This window comes from Schistocerca piceifrons, chromosome 8, assembly GCF_021461385.2.
Source record: "Schistocerca piceifrons isolate TAMUIC-IGC-003096 chromosome 8, iqSchPice1.1, whole genome shotgun sequence".
NCBI classification, from domain to species: Eukaryota; Metazoa; Arthropoda; class Insecta; order Orthoptera; family Acrididae; genus Schistocerca; species Schistocerca piceifrons.
The window spans coordinates 416351022-416370506 of NC_060145.1; the positions used below are offsets into that span (position 1 = coordinate 416351022).

General features: G+C 41.1%; 1 protein-coding gene across 1 annotated transcript in view; it reads left to right on the forward strand.

The window, feature by feature from the left end:
- Window positions 1-19485, forward strand: part of LOC124711217 (indole-3-acetaldehyde oxidase-like) — a 243070-nt gene that overhangs the window by 106300 nt on the left and 117285 nt on the right. Inside the window, exons 7-9 of the mRNA XM_047241173.1 lie at window positions 12855-13078; window positions 13220-13322; window positions 13477-13604. Coding sequence (XP_047097129.1) covers window positions 12855-13078; window positions 13220-13322; window positions 13477-13604 — 455 coding nt within the window. The remainder of the gene's footprint in view (window positions 1-12854; window positions 13079-13219; window positions 13323-13476; window positions 13605-19485) is intronic.

The window sequence follows — 19485 nt, forward strand, 5'->3', positions numbered from 1 at the left end:
AAGCTGTCCCATGCACCCTCCCACCACCACCTACTCCAGTCCTGTAACCCGGAAGGTGTACACGATCAAAGGCAGAGCCACGTGTGAAAGCACCCACGTGATTTACCAACTGACCTGCCTACACTGTGAAGCTTTCTATGTGGGAATGACCAGCAACAAACTGTCCATTCGCATGAATGGACACAGGCAGACAGTGTTTGTTGGTAATGAGGATCACTGTGTGGCTAAACATCCCTTGGTGCACGGCCAGCACATCTTGGCACAGTGTTACACTGTCCGGGTTATCTAGATACTTCCCACTAACACCAACCTGTCAGAACTCCGGAGATGGGAACTCGCCCTTCAGTATATCCTCTCTTCTCGTTATCCGCCAGGCCTCAACCTCCGCTAATTTCAAGTTGCCGCTGCTCATACCTCACCTGTCTTTCAATAACATCTTTGCCTCTGTCCTTCTGCCTTGACCGACATCTCTGCCGAATGTCTTTGCCTTTACAAATGTCTGCTTGTGCCTGTGTATGTGTGGTTGGATATGGGTGTGTGTGCGAGTGTATACTTGGCCTTTTTTCCACCTAAGGTAAGTCTTTCCGCTCCCGGGATTGGAATGACTCCTTACTCTCTCCCTTAAAACCCACATCCTTTCGTCTTTCCCTCTCGTTCCCTCTTTCCTGATGAAGCAACCGTTGGTTGCGAAAGCTAGAATTTTGTGTGTATGATTGTGTTTGTTTGTGTGTCTAACGACCTGCCAACACTTTCGTATGGTAAGTCACATCATCTTTGATTTTAGATATATTTTTCCTGCGTGGAATGTTTCCCTCTATTATATTCATATCATTATCGTGTATTAACTGGGATATCTGATCATTTGGTTGTGTATGTGAGGTTTGCCATTTAATTTATGGCAAATTGTGACAATTTCTGAAGACAAAAATAAGGTATTCTATAATTCCAGAATAAAGACACTGAAATGAAATGAAATGGGGTGTGGTAGGGGCCTCCCAGTGGGTAGACCCAATTGCCTGGTGCAAGTCTTTTGAGGTGACATCACACTTTGGTGACTCGTGCATTGATAAGGATGAAATGATGATGATGAAGACAACACAAACACCCAATCCCTGAGCAGAGAAAATCTTCAACCCAGCCGGGAATCGAACCCGGGCCCCTTGGCGTGACAAGCTGGCATGCTGTCCACTCAGCTGTAGTTACATAATTGCAGCGTGATACATCACCAGCATACTGGTGATGCTGTTTGTATACAGTGTTTTGTATTGACTTCCTACAAATGCTGTATTATGCTTTTTTGTCAGTGTAGCCCTGCAATCCAAGGTTTTAAGTTTCCCTATGAAGCCCTCTCTTGTTGCATTTGACCTTGAAAATAATGTTTTCACTTGTCAAGATATTGACAGCTGTCAAAGATGTCACCAGACTGCAGTTCTGTAAGTTGTTTGAACATCGTTACCGTTGTTCCTTGATGTTTTATCTGTTGTAACATTTCTTTATTTATTTATTTTTTCAAGAGGGAGTATTCAAAACTGGATTTGTGTCATTAATAAATCTTTTGACATATGTTTGTCACTCCATCTTTGTCACCTTTTCCTTATGAAGGAATAACTTGACTGTAACCAGTATGGACTTGAAGTTCACTCCCAAACATATAATAATTTAGAAACCATTTAATTTGATTACACGTGTACTCAGCACAATTTGGATCAAAAGACTATGCATTTTTGATGACATATGTGTCTGTGACAGAGTGTTGTTAAAATGAGATACTGACCTTGCCCTGTTGACATAAAGTTTCTACCACAGCTCATTTTTTCCATGACCAGGTTTACTTCTTGTTTTTTATTTTCATATTGTTTGTTTATTTTTCTCTGTACATTGAGGGGTTTCTTGAAATGTGTGTTTTTATGTTGTTTACTGACAAAAAGCATCTCCTTATTAGCATCTTCCTGTAAATTGTATGGTTTTAGTTCATTAACACTCTTAAAGTAAACTTGGCCAGAGTTTCTTGACCCATATGAGTTAATTTCCACCAACTGAAGAACGCAGTTATAACTTTTTGACAACACAGTTAGTAATTTTGTTATCTCCATATGTCTTGAATGGGACAGATATTGGTAAATGTGATGTATGTGTGCAGACGAACAAATGATTACAGTTTCAGAAAAATTAGAGGATTTATTCAAGAGAAAGAGCTCCACAAGTTGAGCAACTCAATAACAATTTGATCCAGGTTTGGTCCTTGTGCAAGCAGTTGTTCAGTTTGGCATTGCTCGATGGAGTTGTTGCAAGTTCTCATATTCTATCCATGTGGTACATTAGATCATCAAAATCTTGAGCTGGTTGGAGAGCTTTGCCCATACTGCTTCAAATGGTCTCAATTGGGGAGAAATCCAGTGAACTTACTGGTCAAGGTAGAGTTTGACAAGCATAAAGATAAGCAGTAAAAACTCTTGCCAGGTATGGTATTGCTGAAATGTAAGACCAGGAGGTCTTGCCACGAAGGGCATCAAAACAGCGGTATGTCAATGATATTCTACTACCTGTTTTGTTGCCCTTCATGGCAAACCATCCTGGACTTGTGCGTTTTACCAGGATAATACCTGTGCACACGCAATGAGAGTTTCTACTGCTTTTCTTTGTGCTTGCCAAAACCACCCTTGGCCAGCAAGGTCACAGGATTTCTCCCCAACTGAGAACATTTCAAATTTATGGGCAGGGCCATCCAACTACATTGAGACTTTGATGATGTGACACACCACTTGTACTGATGAACTGCTGTGGTGTAATGGTGCCACAGATGACAGCTTAAGTGGTCCTGCTATGAAAAGAAATGGCACACGATTATTCCTGGTTGTCAGGCTGTATGGTGGAAGACAGACAGGTTTGTATCCCACTGCTGCCCAGGATGGCTCCAGATATGTCTTCAGCCTGGAATCTCATTGACTGAAGAAGTTTCTTCCATTTCAAACTGAGCCCAGGTAACCAGCAAAGACATGTCAGGAGGCATCCCAGACAGTGATGGAATACCAACCTGATTGTCACCTGCCACACAGCCTGACAAGCAGGAATGATGGTTTGGGATGTCATTTCTCTTCATAGCAGAAGTGCTTTGATTGTCGTATGCAGCAACCTTCCAGGACAGTGGTATGTCAATGATATTCTACCACCTGTTTTGTTGCCCTTCATGGCAAACATCCTGGACTTGCATTTTTCCAGGATAATACCTGTGCACACACAATGAGAGTTTCTGGGGCTTTTCTTTGTGCTTGCGAAAACCTCCCTTGGCCAGCAAGGTCACAGGATTTCTCCCCAACTGAGAACATTTCAAATTTATGGGCAGGGTCATCCAACTACATTGAGACTTTGATGATGTGACACACCACTTGTACAGAATTTGGCATGTTATACCCAGGAAGGCATCCAATAAGTCTGTCAGTCAGTGCTAAGCAGAATAAATACTTGTACAAGGAGCAGAGGATGATCAATGCATTATTGACTTGCTTGATCTATGTAGCTCTTTCTCTTGAATAAATCATCTAATTTTTCTGAAATTGTAGTCATTTGTTTGCCTAATTTTTATTTTGGCTGGAATCACACCCATGGTAAATTTTTTGAATAATGCTACTATCATCTGACTGTAATAATTTTTATTTTATTGTTATATGAATCAGGTTTTGGCCTTAGACAGTTTTCAAGTACAAAAACTGGAATAAACAATAGAAGCATGATTCGAAAAAACAAGAAACAGAAATAGTGTACAAGTACCATGATTCTCTACGTTGTTTGTAAGTCAAAGGACATCAGATTTTTATGAAATAAAAGTCCTTGTTGAAAAAGCATATCTATTCATATTGGTGAGACTTGTCATTAGTAAATGTGAGAACATCTATAAAGTGCCTAAATGTATTGTAAACTTTCATTTCTGGTCCCTATAGCATAGCTGTTATACGAAACTGCTAACGAATAACAGATAACTGTTTATTGGTTAGCCAATTCACAGTGTCCAGTGGGCACAATATTTCGGTAATCAGACGTGTTGCCATCATCATGTGTGCTGATGAACTGAGATTCTGAGGATGCACAGCCATGTTACATCCCCATGTCCCCTGAGCCATTGCCTCCACTATCTGTGCCTGTGGCCACACATTGGCAGTCATGGAGATGCTAGTGTTGGTGTCTGTACCACAGACAGCACTCATGTAGGTGCTCTTCCCACCTTGATCACCAGATTATTTTGTTTGATGAGATTTTCTTAATGAAACACAGTGCTGGTTCACAAGTCTCATTAAGATTATAGCTATAACCTTGGTTGATGAGGTCATCCCTGGTGAGAATCTCTATGGCCTCTCTAATGTTGCTGTCCCACTATTTGGAAGTCTATGACAAGATCCAGGCACATTTTTACTTCCTTACATTATTCTCAGGCAAACAATGTTCTGTGACTGCTGACTTGGGATATGTCAGTTGAGTGTGCCTCCCGTTTCCTCAGAAATGAACTCTGATGGTGCCCACTGTCTGTCCAATATATTTATATTTCCACATTCACATGGAATCTGGTACACGAGGGGCTTCCACACCCCAAGATCGTGTTTGACACTTTCCAATAATTCTCATATTTTATTGGGCAGGCAGACAGACAGTTTTTACTCAGTGCTACTTAAATATATGTCCAATTTTTCCCGACATTGCACCAGTGTATGGTATAAAGGCAGTGGCTGTCTCTTCCATTGTGACTTCTTACATCTCCACAGGTTGTACCGTTGTGGTGAGGTAGAGAGTGCACCTAATCTGCCATTCTGGATACCTGTTTTTTCAGAATACAGTTCTGAGGTGTTCTAGCTCCTTGGGTAGACTCCCTGCATCTGAGGCAGTGCACACCCTGTGTACTAGTGTTTTTAGTACCCATTTCTCTGTGAGGGGTGATGGAGCTCTCTGCATGCAGATCCCAGACGGTGTACTTTTTTTTCCGATATACACCATTGGCCAGAGTGTCATCAGCTCTTCTATTCACCATTACACCCAGAAATGGTAATTTTCTTTCTGCTTTGGTCTGCATAGTGAATTTGATGCTTGGATGCATGGAGTCCAAATGTGTAAAAATGTCGAGTCTCATGGGGCCAGATGATGAACATATCATCCATATAATGGAAAAAACATGTGGATTTCCACTTGGATGATTCCTGGGCTCCCTCCTTGAAGTACTCTGTATACCTCTGTTGAGAGTAGGCTGCCCATTGTGGCTCCTTATATTTGTTCACAGTATTACGCATTAAACAGAAGAAACATGGAGATCAGGACATGCCAGCAAAGGTCAATGGTCCTGTCATCAAATTTCTACCTTATAAGCTCTAGTGACTCTTATGGGGGCACCCTGATGAATAATGAAATGAGGACAGAACTCAACAGGATATCTAAGTCTTTTGCTCTGAAGTTATTGAGGTGTTTTACAAAACCCACTGAATTGCGGACATGATGAGGACACTCACCCACATAAGGGCTTAGTATTTCCATCAGGTCTGTTGCCAGCAAATATGTTGGTGCCCTAATGCTGCTGACAATCATTGTGGATTTTGGGAGTCCATAAAGTCTTGGTAGTATGGGTCCTTGAGGACTGCCTCTGGTAAATCTGAGTCCTTAAGAAGCACTTTAGTTTTGTTCTCTATTTCCTTTCTGGGGTCAGCATCGATCTTCCTGTAGGAGTCATCATCTAGAAGGCTCTGCATCTTCTCAGTGTAGTCCTTGTGGGAAAGAACAACAGTAGCACTGCCTTTGTCAGTAGGTAAGACAACAGTCTCAGGGAACTCTCCCAGATCCCACCAGCTGCTCTCTCTCTGCTGATAATGTTTGACTTTGTAGGATTTGTTCTTGTCAGAACATGGTAGGTTTTCTGACATACATCTTCAGCATCTTCAGGCAGTAGTCACACAGCAACCTGTTCAACTGTGCTTGCATCAACCGTGATTTGTGTGAACTTATGGGTGGGAGCAAAATTAAATTCCTTCTCCAGAACAGAAACCGCTTCATCACTCGGCTCCTTGTCAGTCAGATTGATGACTGACTGTCTTGCATGAGGTTTGCAATGATGGTTTGTCAGACAGATGTGAGAATTGTGATGTATGATGTGCTGTGGCCTAGCTATGGATGAAATTGGCTGCCACCCAGGTAACATCATCAAACCAGTCTGAGGTACAGGAAAACTAGCTGCACCTGAGATGATGCATGCCCCATGTGCTAGAGTTTTTACTGTCCTATTCCTCTGTGAAGGGTGGTGGAAGCTGTCTGATTGCAAATACTGGTCTGTCTGTGTTTTTTTCTGATACATACCATAGCTTATGGTGTCATCAGCTCTTCACTTCACCATGATGTCCAGTGTGGTGTGCATACTGTAAGACCTTCAGTACACACATCATCAGATTATTTGACTTGTCGCTATAACTAAGTAGGCGAGTGTCAGCAATATGTCTCGTGATCTTATCGTGGCATGTTTATCTTCTGCCGTTAGGTCAGATGATAGAAATGCCACTTGCATGCTTAGAGTAGCAGATTGATGGTGACCAACTTTAAACAGAACTTGATTAACTTTCACACACATTTATGAAAATAGTAACAAGCATAAACCTTATGTAACTTGATTCTGGATGCTATTTACAATTGACAATCTGAAGTTCCTTTGGTCTTGGTACATTCATCTTATTCTCACATATCTCTGGTACTTGACAAAGTGTCTATACATTTATCTTCATGGCTATGTACAGGAATATGGTAATCTTATTAGGTGCAGACTGAAACTTGCCTATAGACTGGTACAGACTAATGCAGACTGATGCAGACTGGTGCAGACAAATGCAGACTGACAAATCGGAGGTCTGTAGACTCATTATAATACCTCGCGCATTCAGGTATCACTGCAAGAGTGTGATCCATGAGGAGAAAAGGTTCTACATTAGCTGCAATCTCATTGGCTGCGTTACATATTAATATGCAGATCGGCAGAAGCAGAATTTGGTCCATCTCTAAGGCAGCGCCATCTCATAGTGCGGAGATGGACAAGTGCTGTGCCTGCGCTGTTGTGCTTAACGGGGCGCACTCTAGTGGGAAAGTTGTGTACGTGCTGACTACGTGGAACTATGTAGACAACATACAGGAATGGTAACTTTCCTTCTCCTTTGGTCTCCATAATGCATTTGATAGTGGGATGTACAGAGTCCAAATGTGTAAGGAAGTCAAGGCATTTGTCTCTTCCAAGGGGCCAGATGATGATTGAGTCATTCATATAATGGAAAAAACATGCAGGTTTCCATTTGGATGATGCCAAGGCTTCCTCCTCAAAGTACTCCATATACAAATTCGCAACCACAAGTGAGAGTGGGCTGCCCATTGCAACACCTTATGTTTGATTATGGTATTCTCCATTAAACAAAAATACTTCTTCCCCAGGAGCTGGAACACCTCAGAACTGCATTCCAAAAGAACAGGTACCCAGAATGGCAGTTTAGGCATGCTCTCTGTCCCACCATTACAGTACAGCCTTCGGAGATGAAAGAAGTCATGGTGGAAGAGACAGCCACTGCCTGGTGAACTATTGAGAAAAATTTGATGCATATTAAAGAAGCACTGTGTAAAAATTGTCTCTTGCACATGCAATGAAACATGAGCATTATTGGAAAGCATCACACATGAACTCAGTTTGCAGAAGACTGATGTATACCAGATTCTGTGTCAGTGTGGAAAGACATGTATTGGACAGACAATGTGCCCCATCAAAGATCATTTCCTGGGAACCAGACGCACACTCAACTGACATATCCCAACAATTCAGCAGTCACAGAGCACTGTTTGCCTGATAATATTGAGAGGGAGTTAAAATGCACTCAGATCTTGTCACAGGGACAATATCATTAGAGTCCATAGAAATTCACACCAGGGATGATCTCATCAACCAAGATTGCAGCTATAATCTTAGTAATATTTGTGAACCAGCACTAAGTTTAATTAAGAAGATTCACATCAAACAAACCGATCTGATGACCGGCACAGACAGAGCACCTACATTAACACTACCACAGATGCTGATTCTAGTCCCTCCATGAATGCCAATGCAAGGCCACAGGTGTGGACAGTTGAGGGAATGGCTCACAGGGTGAGGAGGTATAAGCCAGAGGTGTGCCCTCAGGAGATCAGTTCATCAATGCATCTGTCATGCTAACCTGTATGGTCACCAAATATTGTGTGTGTTGGATGCTATGAACAAGTAGTACTCCTGTGGACTGTTCAATCAACAAATGGGTTAGGAGAAACTGAAAAATCCCATCATATACCTTAACAGGAAGGATATGTGCCACAGCATGAAGAAATTCAACAATATGTGCCATCTGCTGAGTGCTCTTGCATTTCTGAAGAGATGTCATGCCATCGTGTTGTACCGAACTTTGCTAAGGTTAAGCATCACATCAATTCTGCAGCAGCCAGGAGAATTAAGAAGCAGGGCAGCCTTGCCTTGCTATGTGAGATGATGCACCTTACCCACTGGAGCCTTGAGTATAACTCTCAGGAACTATTCACACTACATTTGGAACTGCCCAGTCAATTTAATTTCTGGATCTGGGACTAGATTTATGGTGTTACCTGGTTGGCAGCTGAAGGCCACAGGGCATCAAATATCAAAATTCTCAATTCTCTCTGACAAATCATCTGTGGATGAATGTGACAGACAATAAGCTGAGTGACGATGCAGCTTCAGTTGTGATGAAGTAACTTAACTTTGCTCCCACCCGTTAGTTAAAACCAGTTGCCGACATCATCAGCACAGTTGAACAGGTTGCAGTGCAACTACCACCTGAAGTAGCTGAAGAAGTACATTGTGAAACCTACTGTGATCTGGTGAGAACAAAGCCTACAAAGTCAAACATTACCAGCAGAGAGAGGGCAGCTATTTGGCATCTGAGGGAGTACCCTGAGACTGTTGTCTTACCTGCTTTCAAAGGAAATGTTACTGTCCTTTCACAGAAGGGCTATATTGAAAAGATGCAGAGTCTGCTAGGTGACAACTTGTATAGGAAGATCAGCACTGTGCCCAAAAAGAAGGTGGAGAACAATACTAGGGCTTTTCTCAATGACTCAGATTTACCAGCAAAGATGCCAAGGAACTATTACCTTTAAGATCTGTACTGCCAGAACTTTATGGACCTCCTAAAGTCCACAAAGATGGGGCAGGATTGGGCCCTATTGTCAGCAACATTAGGGCAACTCCATATTTGCTTGCAAAATACCTGATGGAAATATTACACCCTAATGTGGGTAAATTCCCTCAATATGTCCACAATTCTGTTTATTTTGTAAAACATGTTGATAACATCAGTGTGGTAAGTTTTGACGTCATTTCCTTTTTCACCAGGGTGCCTCTATAAGTGTCAGTAGAACTTATTGATCAGAATGTTGATGAGAAGTCCACTGACCTTTACAGGTAAGGGCTGATCTCCATGTTTTTTCTGTTTAATGGAGAATACTGTGAACAAATGGAAGGAGTTACAATGGGCAGCTTACTCTTGCCTATGCTCACTTATTTGTATATGGAGTACTTCGAGGACTGAACCCTGGCATTAGAGAGGTCATAGAAATTCACATCAGAGATGACCTCATCAACTGAGATTGCAGCTATAGTCTTAGTAATGCTCAGAAATCAGCACTAAATTCACTTGAGAAGACTCTCAGCAAACAAAATTATCTGCAAGCAGGGCAGACAGAGCACCTGCATCAACACTAACACAGACATTGACACTTGCATCTCCATGAACACCAATGCATGTCGACAGGTTCAGACTGCAGAGTGACTGGCCCATGAAGCAAGTCACCTGCATGCCTTCTGGAGCTCAGTTCATCAGTGCACCTGTCAATGGTGACATGTCTGTTGTGCCCATTAGACACAGTGAACTGGTGGTACACCCATAGACTGTTTGGTTAGTGAAACTATTCCTCTTGTTCCACTTCTACATCTACATATATACTCCGCTAGCCACCAAGCGGATTGTGGCAGAGGGCATAATTCACGTCAAAGTCATATTCCCCCCCCCCCCCCCCCCCACCCCCCACCCCCCCTCCCCACCCATCCACCCACCCACTCACCCACCCTCTGTTCCACTCACGGATCACGTGAGGGAAAAACAACTGTCTGAACGCCTCAGTACAAGCTCTAATTTCCCTTATCCTTGAATGGTGATCACTGCGCAATTTGAAAGTTGGTGGTAATAATATATGCTCTACATCCTCAGCGGAGATCGGGTTTCAGAATTTAGTGAGCAGCCCATTCCGTTTAGTGCGCCGTCTATCTGCAAGAGTGTTCCGACTTTCTATGAGATTTGTAATGCTCCTGCAATGGCTAAATGTACCAGTCATGAATCTTGCCACTCTCCTTTGGACCTTCCCAATCTCTTGAATCAGACCCAACTGGTAAGGGTCCCATAGAGACGAGCAATACTCTAAGACTGGACAAACCAACATATTGTATTTCCTTCAAAAAGCACTGCATCACTTCAGGATTCTACCAATAAACCCCAATCTAGAGTTTGCCCTACCAGTTACTTGTGTATTCTGATTATTCCATTTGAGATCATTTCGAATAGTCACACCCAGATACTTGACAGATGTTACCACGTCCAAAGACTGGGCATTTATTTTGCACTCATACATTAATGGGGATTTTTGCCCTGTTATACACAGTAGGTTACACTTACTAATATTGAGAGATAACTGCCAGTCATTACACCATGCATTAATTTTCTGCAAATACTCATTGATTTATTCACTACTTTCCTGTAGACTACAGCATCATCAGCAAAGAGTCTAATGCCGCAGTCATTACCATCAGCCAGATCATTTATGTAAATCATAAAAAGCAGCGGACCTATTACCCTGTCCTGGGGCACCCCTGAAGTTACACTTGTTTCTGTTGAAGTCACCCCATTCAGGACAACGTACTGCTCCCTGTCTGTTAGAAAAATTTCCGTCCAACCACATATGTCATCAGATAGAACATAAACATGCAATTTTGGAGCACGCAACAGTGCAGAACTGAGTCAAACATCTTTCGAAAGTTGAGAAATATGGCATCAACCTGGGAGCTGGTATCTAGAGCCTGTTGTGTATCATGCACAAAGAGGGCCAGTTGTGTCTCACATGACCACTTTTTCCGAAAACTGTGCTGGTTTCTGCAGATGAGCTTCTCAGAGTCTAGAAAGGTCATTGTGTCTGAACACAAAATATGTTCCATGATTCTACAACAGATTGATGCCAGTGAAATTGGCCGGTAATTTTGTGCATCCGATTTTCTACCCTTTTTATAGATTCTTCCAGTCCCATGGAACTTCCTGTTGTTCCATTGATCTCTGATAGGTGATGGATAAGAATGGTGCTATATTTGTAGCATAGTCACATAGTCAACATACAATCTTACAGGAATACCGTCTGGGCCAGATGCCTTCCTAGCATCTAAGGATCTTAACTGTTCTACAATACCAGATACACTAGACACTATGTCAGCCATCCTTGCATTTGTTCAATAATTGAAAGGGGGAATGGTGCTGCAGTCATCTACCGTAAACAAGTTTCTGAAAGCTAGGTTTAGAATTTCAGCCTTCTGTCTATACTCTTCAGTTACATTACCCATACTGTCAGCAAGAGAAGGTATTGAATTATTTGTAGCGTTCATAGATTTTACGTATGACCAAAAATTTTTGGGGTTATTTTCAGAATCTGCAGATAAAATATTGCTTTCAAATTCATTAAAAGACTCTCTCATTGTCCTTCTGACAGCTGCTTTCATTTCGTATAATTTCTGTTTGTCAATGGGGCAGTGACTATGTTAAAAACGACTGTAGCTGGGTAACTTCATTTACTAATACCTGATTGATCTTGTTCCCTGCAACCTTTTGCAAGATGAAGACACCTGTTTTTTCAAACCTTTTTCAAAATGTATCTGTTATCACTTGGTAAACAGGATTTTTTTATTTATATTTAAATGTATTTCTATTTTGATGGACATTTGATTTACACACACATTCAACAAATGATCAGATTTCTAGCTGAGATACTTAACTGGTGCTGAATGAGACCCAGTCTCATGGAAACATGGTTTGTACATACTATTATTTTTACATAGTTCTCTACATGATATTTTTTGGCAGAAGCAATCTGCAGAGTGATCCCTTGATCCTGTATCTGGCATTTTCATGAAACTGAGAACATAAGGCAATCTGTAGCATTTGAAAAATGCATCTTTCCCTAAGCACTCTTTTGCTGGACAAGTTTGAGAACCACAGTTGCATTGTTAATTTAGTTGTTGCACTTATAAATGAGGATTCATTGTTGACGTTTGAAATGTGCATATGTTTATTAATGATAAAATATTGCTAAAGTATTTAAAAAGATGAGGATTAAAATGTGTGTGTCATAGTGATATCTTGTAAAATCTTTTACTTCACGCAATGAAAATGCAGTCATGTGGACCCACTGGATACCTTGGTGGCACTTCAGATGATGTATTTCTTGATGTGGCTACAAACAAGTTCTTGGATAAAGTTACATTTTTGTAGTTTGGAACACCCAGGCAGCACCTGAAAACCTTCAGGTGAGAAAGCACCCAAATGTGCTGAAGCCAAACAAGCCAGATAATAGTCTCCCATAAATAAGCACAACTGTTTAAAACTTTATATTCAAGAAACTTTACTAACAAATAGCTTAAAGCTGTCACTGTCTGAGTACAAATCTGCTTGTCAAATACACTGATTGTTGTTAATTGCTCTAAAGTACAGTCAGAGTAAGTAAACTGATACTAATAAAACAATCCATTTTAACAGGTGTGTACAGCAGAGATCCTGACATTGAAGTATTTATTGACATCAACAGTGTCACTGAACTCAAAAGTCACTCTGTAGGTTCAGAATTGCTCTTAGGTGCCAACATTTCTCTGACTGAAACAATGAATTTGTTTTATGATCTTGCGAGATCAAATAGCCAGTTCTCCTACACAAAAGTGATTGCAGATCATATTGATTTAATCGCAAATGTTCCTGTGAGAAATGTAAGTATGTTTTATTAATTTTGCAATTTTTTGGCAATATTAATTTATTGTATACATCAATGCAATCAGTTGTTGTATTAGTCAACAATAAAGTTTGAAGTTAATATTCAGAAATTATTGTAATTTTCATTATCTTTGCAGACAGGAACATTAGCCGGTAATCTGTCAATAAAACACGCACATCCAGAATTCCCCTCTGATGTCTTTCTCTGCCTTGAAACTGCTGGTGCCCTAATTACTATAGGTATGTAAGGCTTTATTTTAATAATTACAGAAACTTAACTTTGTAGAAGCATTGTATTTGATACTGAAAAGTACTGTAAGTGAAAATTTGTATGTATCAGCAATTTCTGGAAGCTATAACAAGTAAAACATGAATCCTTTTTTTTTTTTTATAGTTGAAAAATCTGGATCAGAGCAAAGTGTCAGTCCAGAAAATTTTCTGAAAGTAGATATGAACCAGAAGGTTATAAAGAATATAAAACTCCCATCTTATGATTCTTCATACTATTTCCGGAGCTATAAGGTATGATTATTTTATTTGTCTTTCCTGAAAGTATTAGCTTTTTACTATGGTGTATATTTTACATGAGGGCAGATGCAGAACCATTATTATTTTGTGCTGTTCCAGCACACACACACACACACACACACACACACACACACACACACACATTGCGACTGTCATCTTTGGGCACTATATCTGAGGTGAGCTGCAATCTACCTGGAATGGGTAGCTGGTATAGGGAAGAGATGTGGATCAAGGAAGGAGTGGGGGAAGATGATAGTGTTGCTTGTGGGAGTTCGCAGGGGCATAGTGGGGACATGATAGGGCTGCTAAGTGCAGGAGGCTGTGCTGGGGGAGGCCAGGTGGGGGTGGGGGGAGATACAAGTAGAGAAGAGGAGGAGACTATGTAAGTATGTTGGAATAGAGCATGTGTGCCGTATTGGAGCAGGATCACAAAAAAAGGATAGGCAGATGGAGGATAGTCAACTAGTTTGACATAGTGAGCTATGATGGCATCCCATTCTCAACCTTATCTGCCATTCGTTTGAATGATCTAAGTAAGACCTTCAAGCTCAGGCAACTGTTATTGTTTCTTATAATGTATACCACAGTCTGCTCCTTGCTCTCTCTGTGGCTGCCAGAACAGCCTCTTTGTCATGTTGAATGGGACCTCCAGTGAGTGCTCAAGGTGATATTTCTGGTCTCTTGCTGCTGTTTTCCCAAGGATTACCATAATTCATGTACATTCAAACTGTTGTTGACAAACATACCTCTATCCTTCTGGGTTTGCTTCTCTGTGACAAAGGATAAAGCATGATTCCCAAAAGGGAATGTGTGTTATGCTGACTTACTTTCAGTTTCAGTGGGAGACAACACCTCAAATGTGTTGGTTAGCAGGATGGACGCTGTACCTAGAGTTCTTCCTTATTTTTGCCTCCCATGTACAGGGCCTTTGACTTACTACCTTTGGTATCTCTAGTATGTCTTAGTAGCTTGCTGAACATACCAATGTGCAACAATTTCCAACTGCTAGACAGCACTCAGAGCTATTTCCACATTATGAACAGCAATTAACTCATCCAGTGTCTAACAGCAGCATTTGCAGTGGGGCTAGACTATAGCTAGTGCAATGTTTTACTGAACAGTAAACAAATAAATTTAAACTGAGCTTGTTGATCTTCTTTTCTGGACCTGTTATGCTACAAGTATCACATGTTCCATTTAAGAACTTAAGTTATAACACCAGAAAAAGTTAATTTTATCATAAAAAGAGAAAAACTTGGGGTAACATTTATCAATTTCATGCAGACACTTGTAACTTATGTCTTAAACTTTTGTTATTGTGAAGCTATGCTGAATAGCAAACTCATATAACAATATCAGAAATAGTGACATCGGCATTTGATAGTTGACCCCTACTTTCTAAACTCTTATATACAGTTGTTCTCCCATCACACAAGTATCACCATTGCAAGGATATTGACAGTAGGCCTGTTTGTTAGCTCAAGGACAGGCATGCTATTTGTGTTACTACAAAATAAAAGTTCCATGCATCTCTCCACTTACTGCAGTGGTCGTATTGGTGTACTTCTAAATATACAAAATAAAATGATTAAGTGACAGTGAGACTTAGCCAGTTTTGGAGATGTGCTTAGCCTAATGGTTACGGCAATTCCTCATAAGAAAACTGGTTAGAGCTGAGCAGGGCTTATGCACAGAGGGTTACATACAAAAATAATTAATTTATATAGACCGTTCATCCATTCTGGAAATGAAGAAGCTCAACAATTTTCACCTGTTAGTAGTAGTTTATCCTGTAGTGAAGTAGAAGTGGATAGTTCCTGTGAATTATTATGGGTGGAGGTTACACTAAACAACCAAACTAGGTTAATAATTGGCTCCTTTTACCGACTTCCCGACTCAGCAGCATTAGTGGCAGAACAACTGAGAGAAAATTTGGAATACATTTCACATAAATTTTCTCAGCATGTTATAGTCTTAGGTGGAGATTTCAATTCACCAGATATAGACTGGGACACTCAGATGTTTAGGACGGGTGGTAGGGACAGAGCATTGAGTGACATTATACTGAGTGCACTACCCGAAAATTACCTCGAGCAATTAAACAGAGAACCGGCTCGTGGAGATAACATCTTGGACCTACTGATAACAAACAGACCCGAACTTTTCGACTCTGTATGTACAGAACAGGGAATCAGTGATCATAAGGCCGTTGCAGCATCCCTGAATATGGAAGTTAATAGGAATATAAAAAAAGGGAGGAAGGTTTATCTGTTTAGCAAGAGTAATAGAAGGCAGATTTCAGACTACCTAACAGATCAAAACGAAAATTTCTGTTCCGACACTGACAATGTTGAGTGTTTATGGAAAAAGTTCAAGGCAATCGTAAAATGCGTTTTAGACAGGTACGTGCCGAGTAAAACTGTGAGGGACGGGAAAAACCCACCGTGGTACAACAACAAAGTTAGGAAACTACTGCGAAAGCAAAGAGAGCTCCACTCCAAGTTTAAACGCAGCCAAAACCTCTCAGACAAACAGAAGCTAAACGATGTCAAAGTTAGCGTAAGGAGGGCTATGTGTGAAGCGTTCATTGAATTCGAAAGTAAAATTCTATGTACCGACTTGACAGAAAATCCTAGGAAGTTCTGGTCTTACGTTAAATCAGTAAGTGGCTCGAAACAGCATATGCAGACACTACGGGATGATGATGGCATTGAAACAGAGGATGACACGCGTAAAGCTGAAATACTAAACACCTTTTTCCAAAGCTGTTTCACAGAGGAAGACCGCACTGCAGTTCCTTCTCTAAATCCTCGCACAAACGAAAAAATGGCTGACATCGAAATAAGTGTCCAAGGAATAGAAAAGCAACTGGAATCACTCAATAGAGGAAAGTCCACTGGACCTGACGGGATACCAATTCGATTCTACAAAGAGTACGCGAAAGAACTTGCCCCCCTTCTAACAGCCGTGTACCACAAGCCTCTAGAGGAACGGAGGGTTCCTAATGATTGGAAAAGAGCACAGATAGTCCCAGTCTTCAAGAAGGGTTGTCGAGCAGATGCGCAAAACTATAGACCTATATCTCTTACGTCGATCTCTTGTAGAATTTTAGAACATGTTTTTTGCTCGCGTATCATGTCATTTCTGGAAACCCAGAATCTACTATGTAGGAATCAACATGGATTCCGGAAACAGCGATCGTGTGTGACCCAACTCACCTTATTTGTTCATGAGACCCAGAAAATATTAGATACAGGCTCCCAGGTAGATGCTATTTTTCTTGACTTCCGGAAGGCGTTCGATACAGTTCCGCACTGTCGCCTGATAAACAAAGTAAGAGCCTACGGAATATCAGACCAGCTGTGTGGCTGGATTGAAGAGTTTTTAGCAAACAGAACACAGCATGTTGTTATCAATGGAGAGACGTCTACAGACGTTAAAGTAACCTCTGGCGTGCCACAGGGGAGTGTTATGGGACCATTGCTTTTCACAATACATATAAATGACCTAGTAGATAGTGTCGGAAGTTCCATGCGGCTTTTCGCGGATGATGCTGTAGTATACAGAGAAGTTGCAGCATTTGAAAATTGTAGCGAAATGCAGGAAGATCTGCAGCGGATAGGCACTTGGTGCAGGGAGTGGCAACTGACCCTTAACATAGACAAATGTAATGTATTGCGAATACATAGAAAGAAGGATCCTTTATTGTATGATTATTTGATAGCGGAACAAACACTGGTAGCAGTTACGTCTGTAAAATATCTGGGAGTATGCGTGCGGAACGATTTGAAGTGGAATGATCATATAAAATTAATTGTTGGTAAGGCGGGTACCAGGTTGAGATTCATTGGGAGAGTGCTTAGAAAATGTAGTCCATCAACAAAGGAGGTGGCTTACAAAACACTCGTTCGACCTATACTTGAGTATTGCTCATCAGTGTGGGATCCGTACCAGGTCGGGTTGACGGAAGAGATAGAGAAGATCCAAAGAAGAGCGGCGCGTTTCATTACCGGGTTATTTGGTAACCGTGATAGCGTTACGGAGATGTTTAATAAACTCAAGTGGCAGACTCCGCAAGAGAGGCGCTCTGCATCGCGGTGTAACTTGCTCACCAGGTTTCGAGAGGGTGCGTTTCTGGATGAGGTATCGAATATATTGCTTCCCCCTACTTACACCTCCCGAGGAGATCACGAATGTAAAATTAGAGAGATTAGAGCGCGCACGGAGGCTTTCAGACAGTCGTTCTTCCCGCGAACCATACGCGACTGGAACAGGAAAGGGAGGTAATGACAGTGGCACGTAAAGTGCCCTCCGCCACACACCGTTGGGTGGCTTGCGGAGTATCAATGTAGATGTAGATGTAGATGTAGAATATTGATACTGGCAAGATATTTGTCCCAGGGATTGCAACACTTTGGAGAAGGTTTTAATTTCAAGTTTGATGATAGATAACAAATGGCAAAAGAAAAATTTTTGTGTGATGTAACTGCAAATTAACAGTTTTCTGATCCTTTCCTTTACTTGTACCATGAAACCTCGATTTTTGCAAAATTTTTTGACTCTATGTCAACAGGAAGTGTTCTATAGTTTTTTAATGAATGAGTTTGGGAGAATCTAAATATGTAACTAAATGGCCATATCTTTTGACTGTGTTGACTTAAAAGCTAACAAGAACCTTTGTATGTGACATAAATTCCAACTTGATACGTGTACCCATTCCTGAGAAAAAGGGTTTTAACAATCAGACAGACAGACAAACAGGTGGACAACAAAGTGATCCTACAAGGGTTCTTTTTTTACTGATTGAGATCCGGAACCCTAAAAACAAACAAATAAAAATTAAAAAAAAAAAAAAATGAAATCCAGATTCAAGACCTGCTGTTGACACAAGGTTTCATTTGTCAGTCTGTTTACATATAAAACTCCTGGATCTTGGTTGGCATACATGCTTTCTGCTACTATTCCCTGCAGCCATGCAGTGGAGCATTCTTATAATGGGAGAACTTCTACACAAAAGGATTCAAATATTATGAGGAGACCAATGAATGATCATAACAATTTGAGCCAACTCAGAAGGTATATTAGATTTAAATTAAAAAAAAGGGGGGGATTGGGTAGAGACAGGGGAAGGGGGGTTAAATTTCAGTTGTATAACATAACTGTGCTCATGTATACGAGGGTGAGTCAAATGAAAACCTTAAATTTGTAATAACAAATTAAAATTTCATGTCATTATCCTGTAAGTTGGTAAGCGTGCTAGAAACAGCATGCAGAACGGCGTGTAGGTAACAGCATGTGCAGATGCACACATACTGTCACAGTATCAGTATAAAGATGGCCGCCCCACTTGCAACTTGCACCAGGGAAGAACAGCGTTCTGTTATTCAGTTTTTGCATAGTGAAGGTGTAAAACCTATTGAAATTCATTGACAAATGAAGGTTCAGTACGGTGATGCATGTTTGTCACAGCAGCAAGTCTACAAATGAAGTAGGAAGTTCGCAAATGGTGTGACTTCAGTGGAAGATGCTCCTCGTCCAGGTCAGACACAATGAGTTGTGACTCCACAGAACATTGCAGCAGTTGAAGCCATAGTGAAGGAAAACCACCGAGTGACACTGAATGACATTGCAGCATGCCTATAGATTAGTCATGGGTTGGCACACCACATTGTGCATGATGTGGTCCCGTTCCACAAAGTGCCTGCAAGATGGGTGCCACGGCAGCTTACTCCTGAAATGAGAGAACAATGTGTTGATACTTGTGAAGAACTTCTTTGGCGCCTTGAACAAGAAGGTGATGGCTTCCTTGCAAGCATTGTTACTGGGGATGAAACCTGGGTTTACTTCCGCCAACCAAAAATGAATAGAGCGAGCA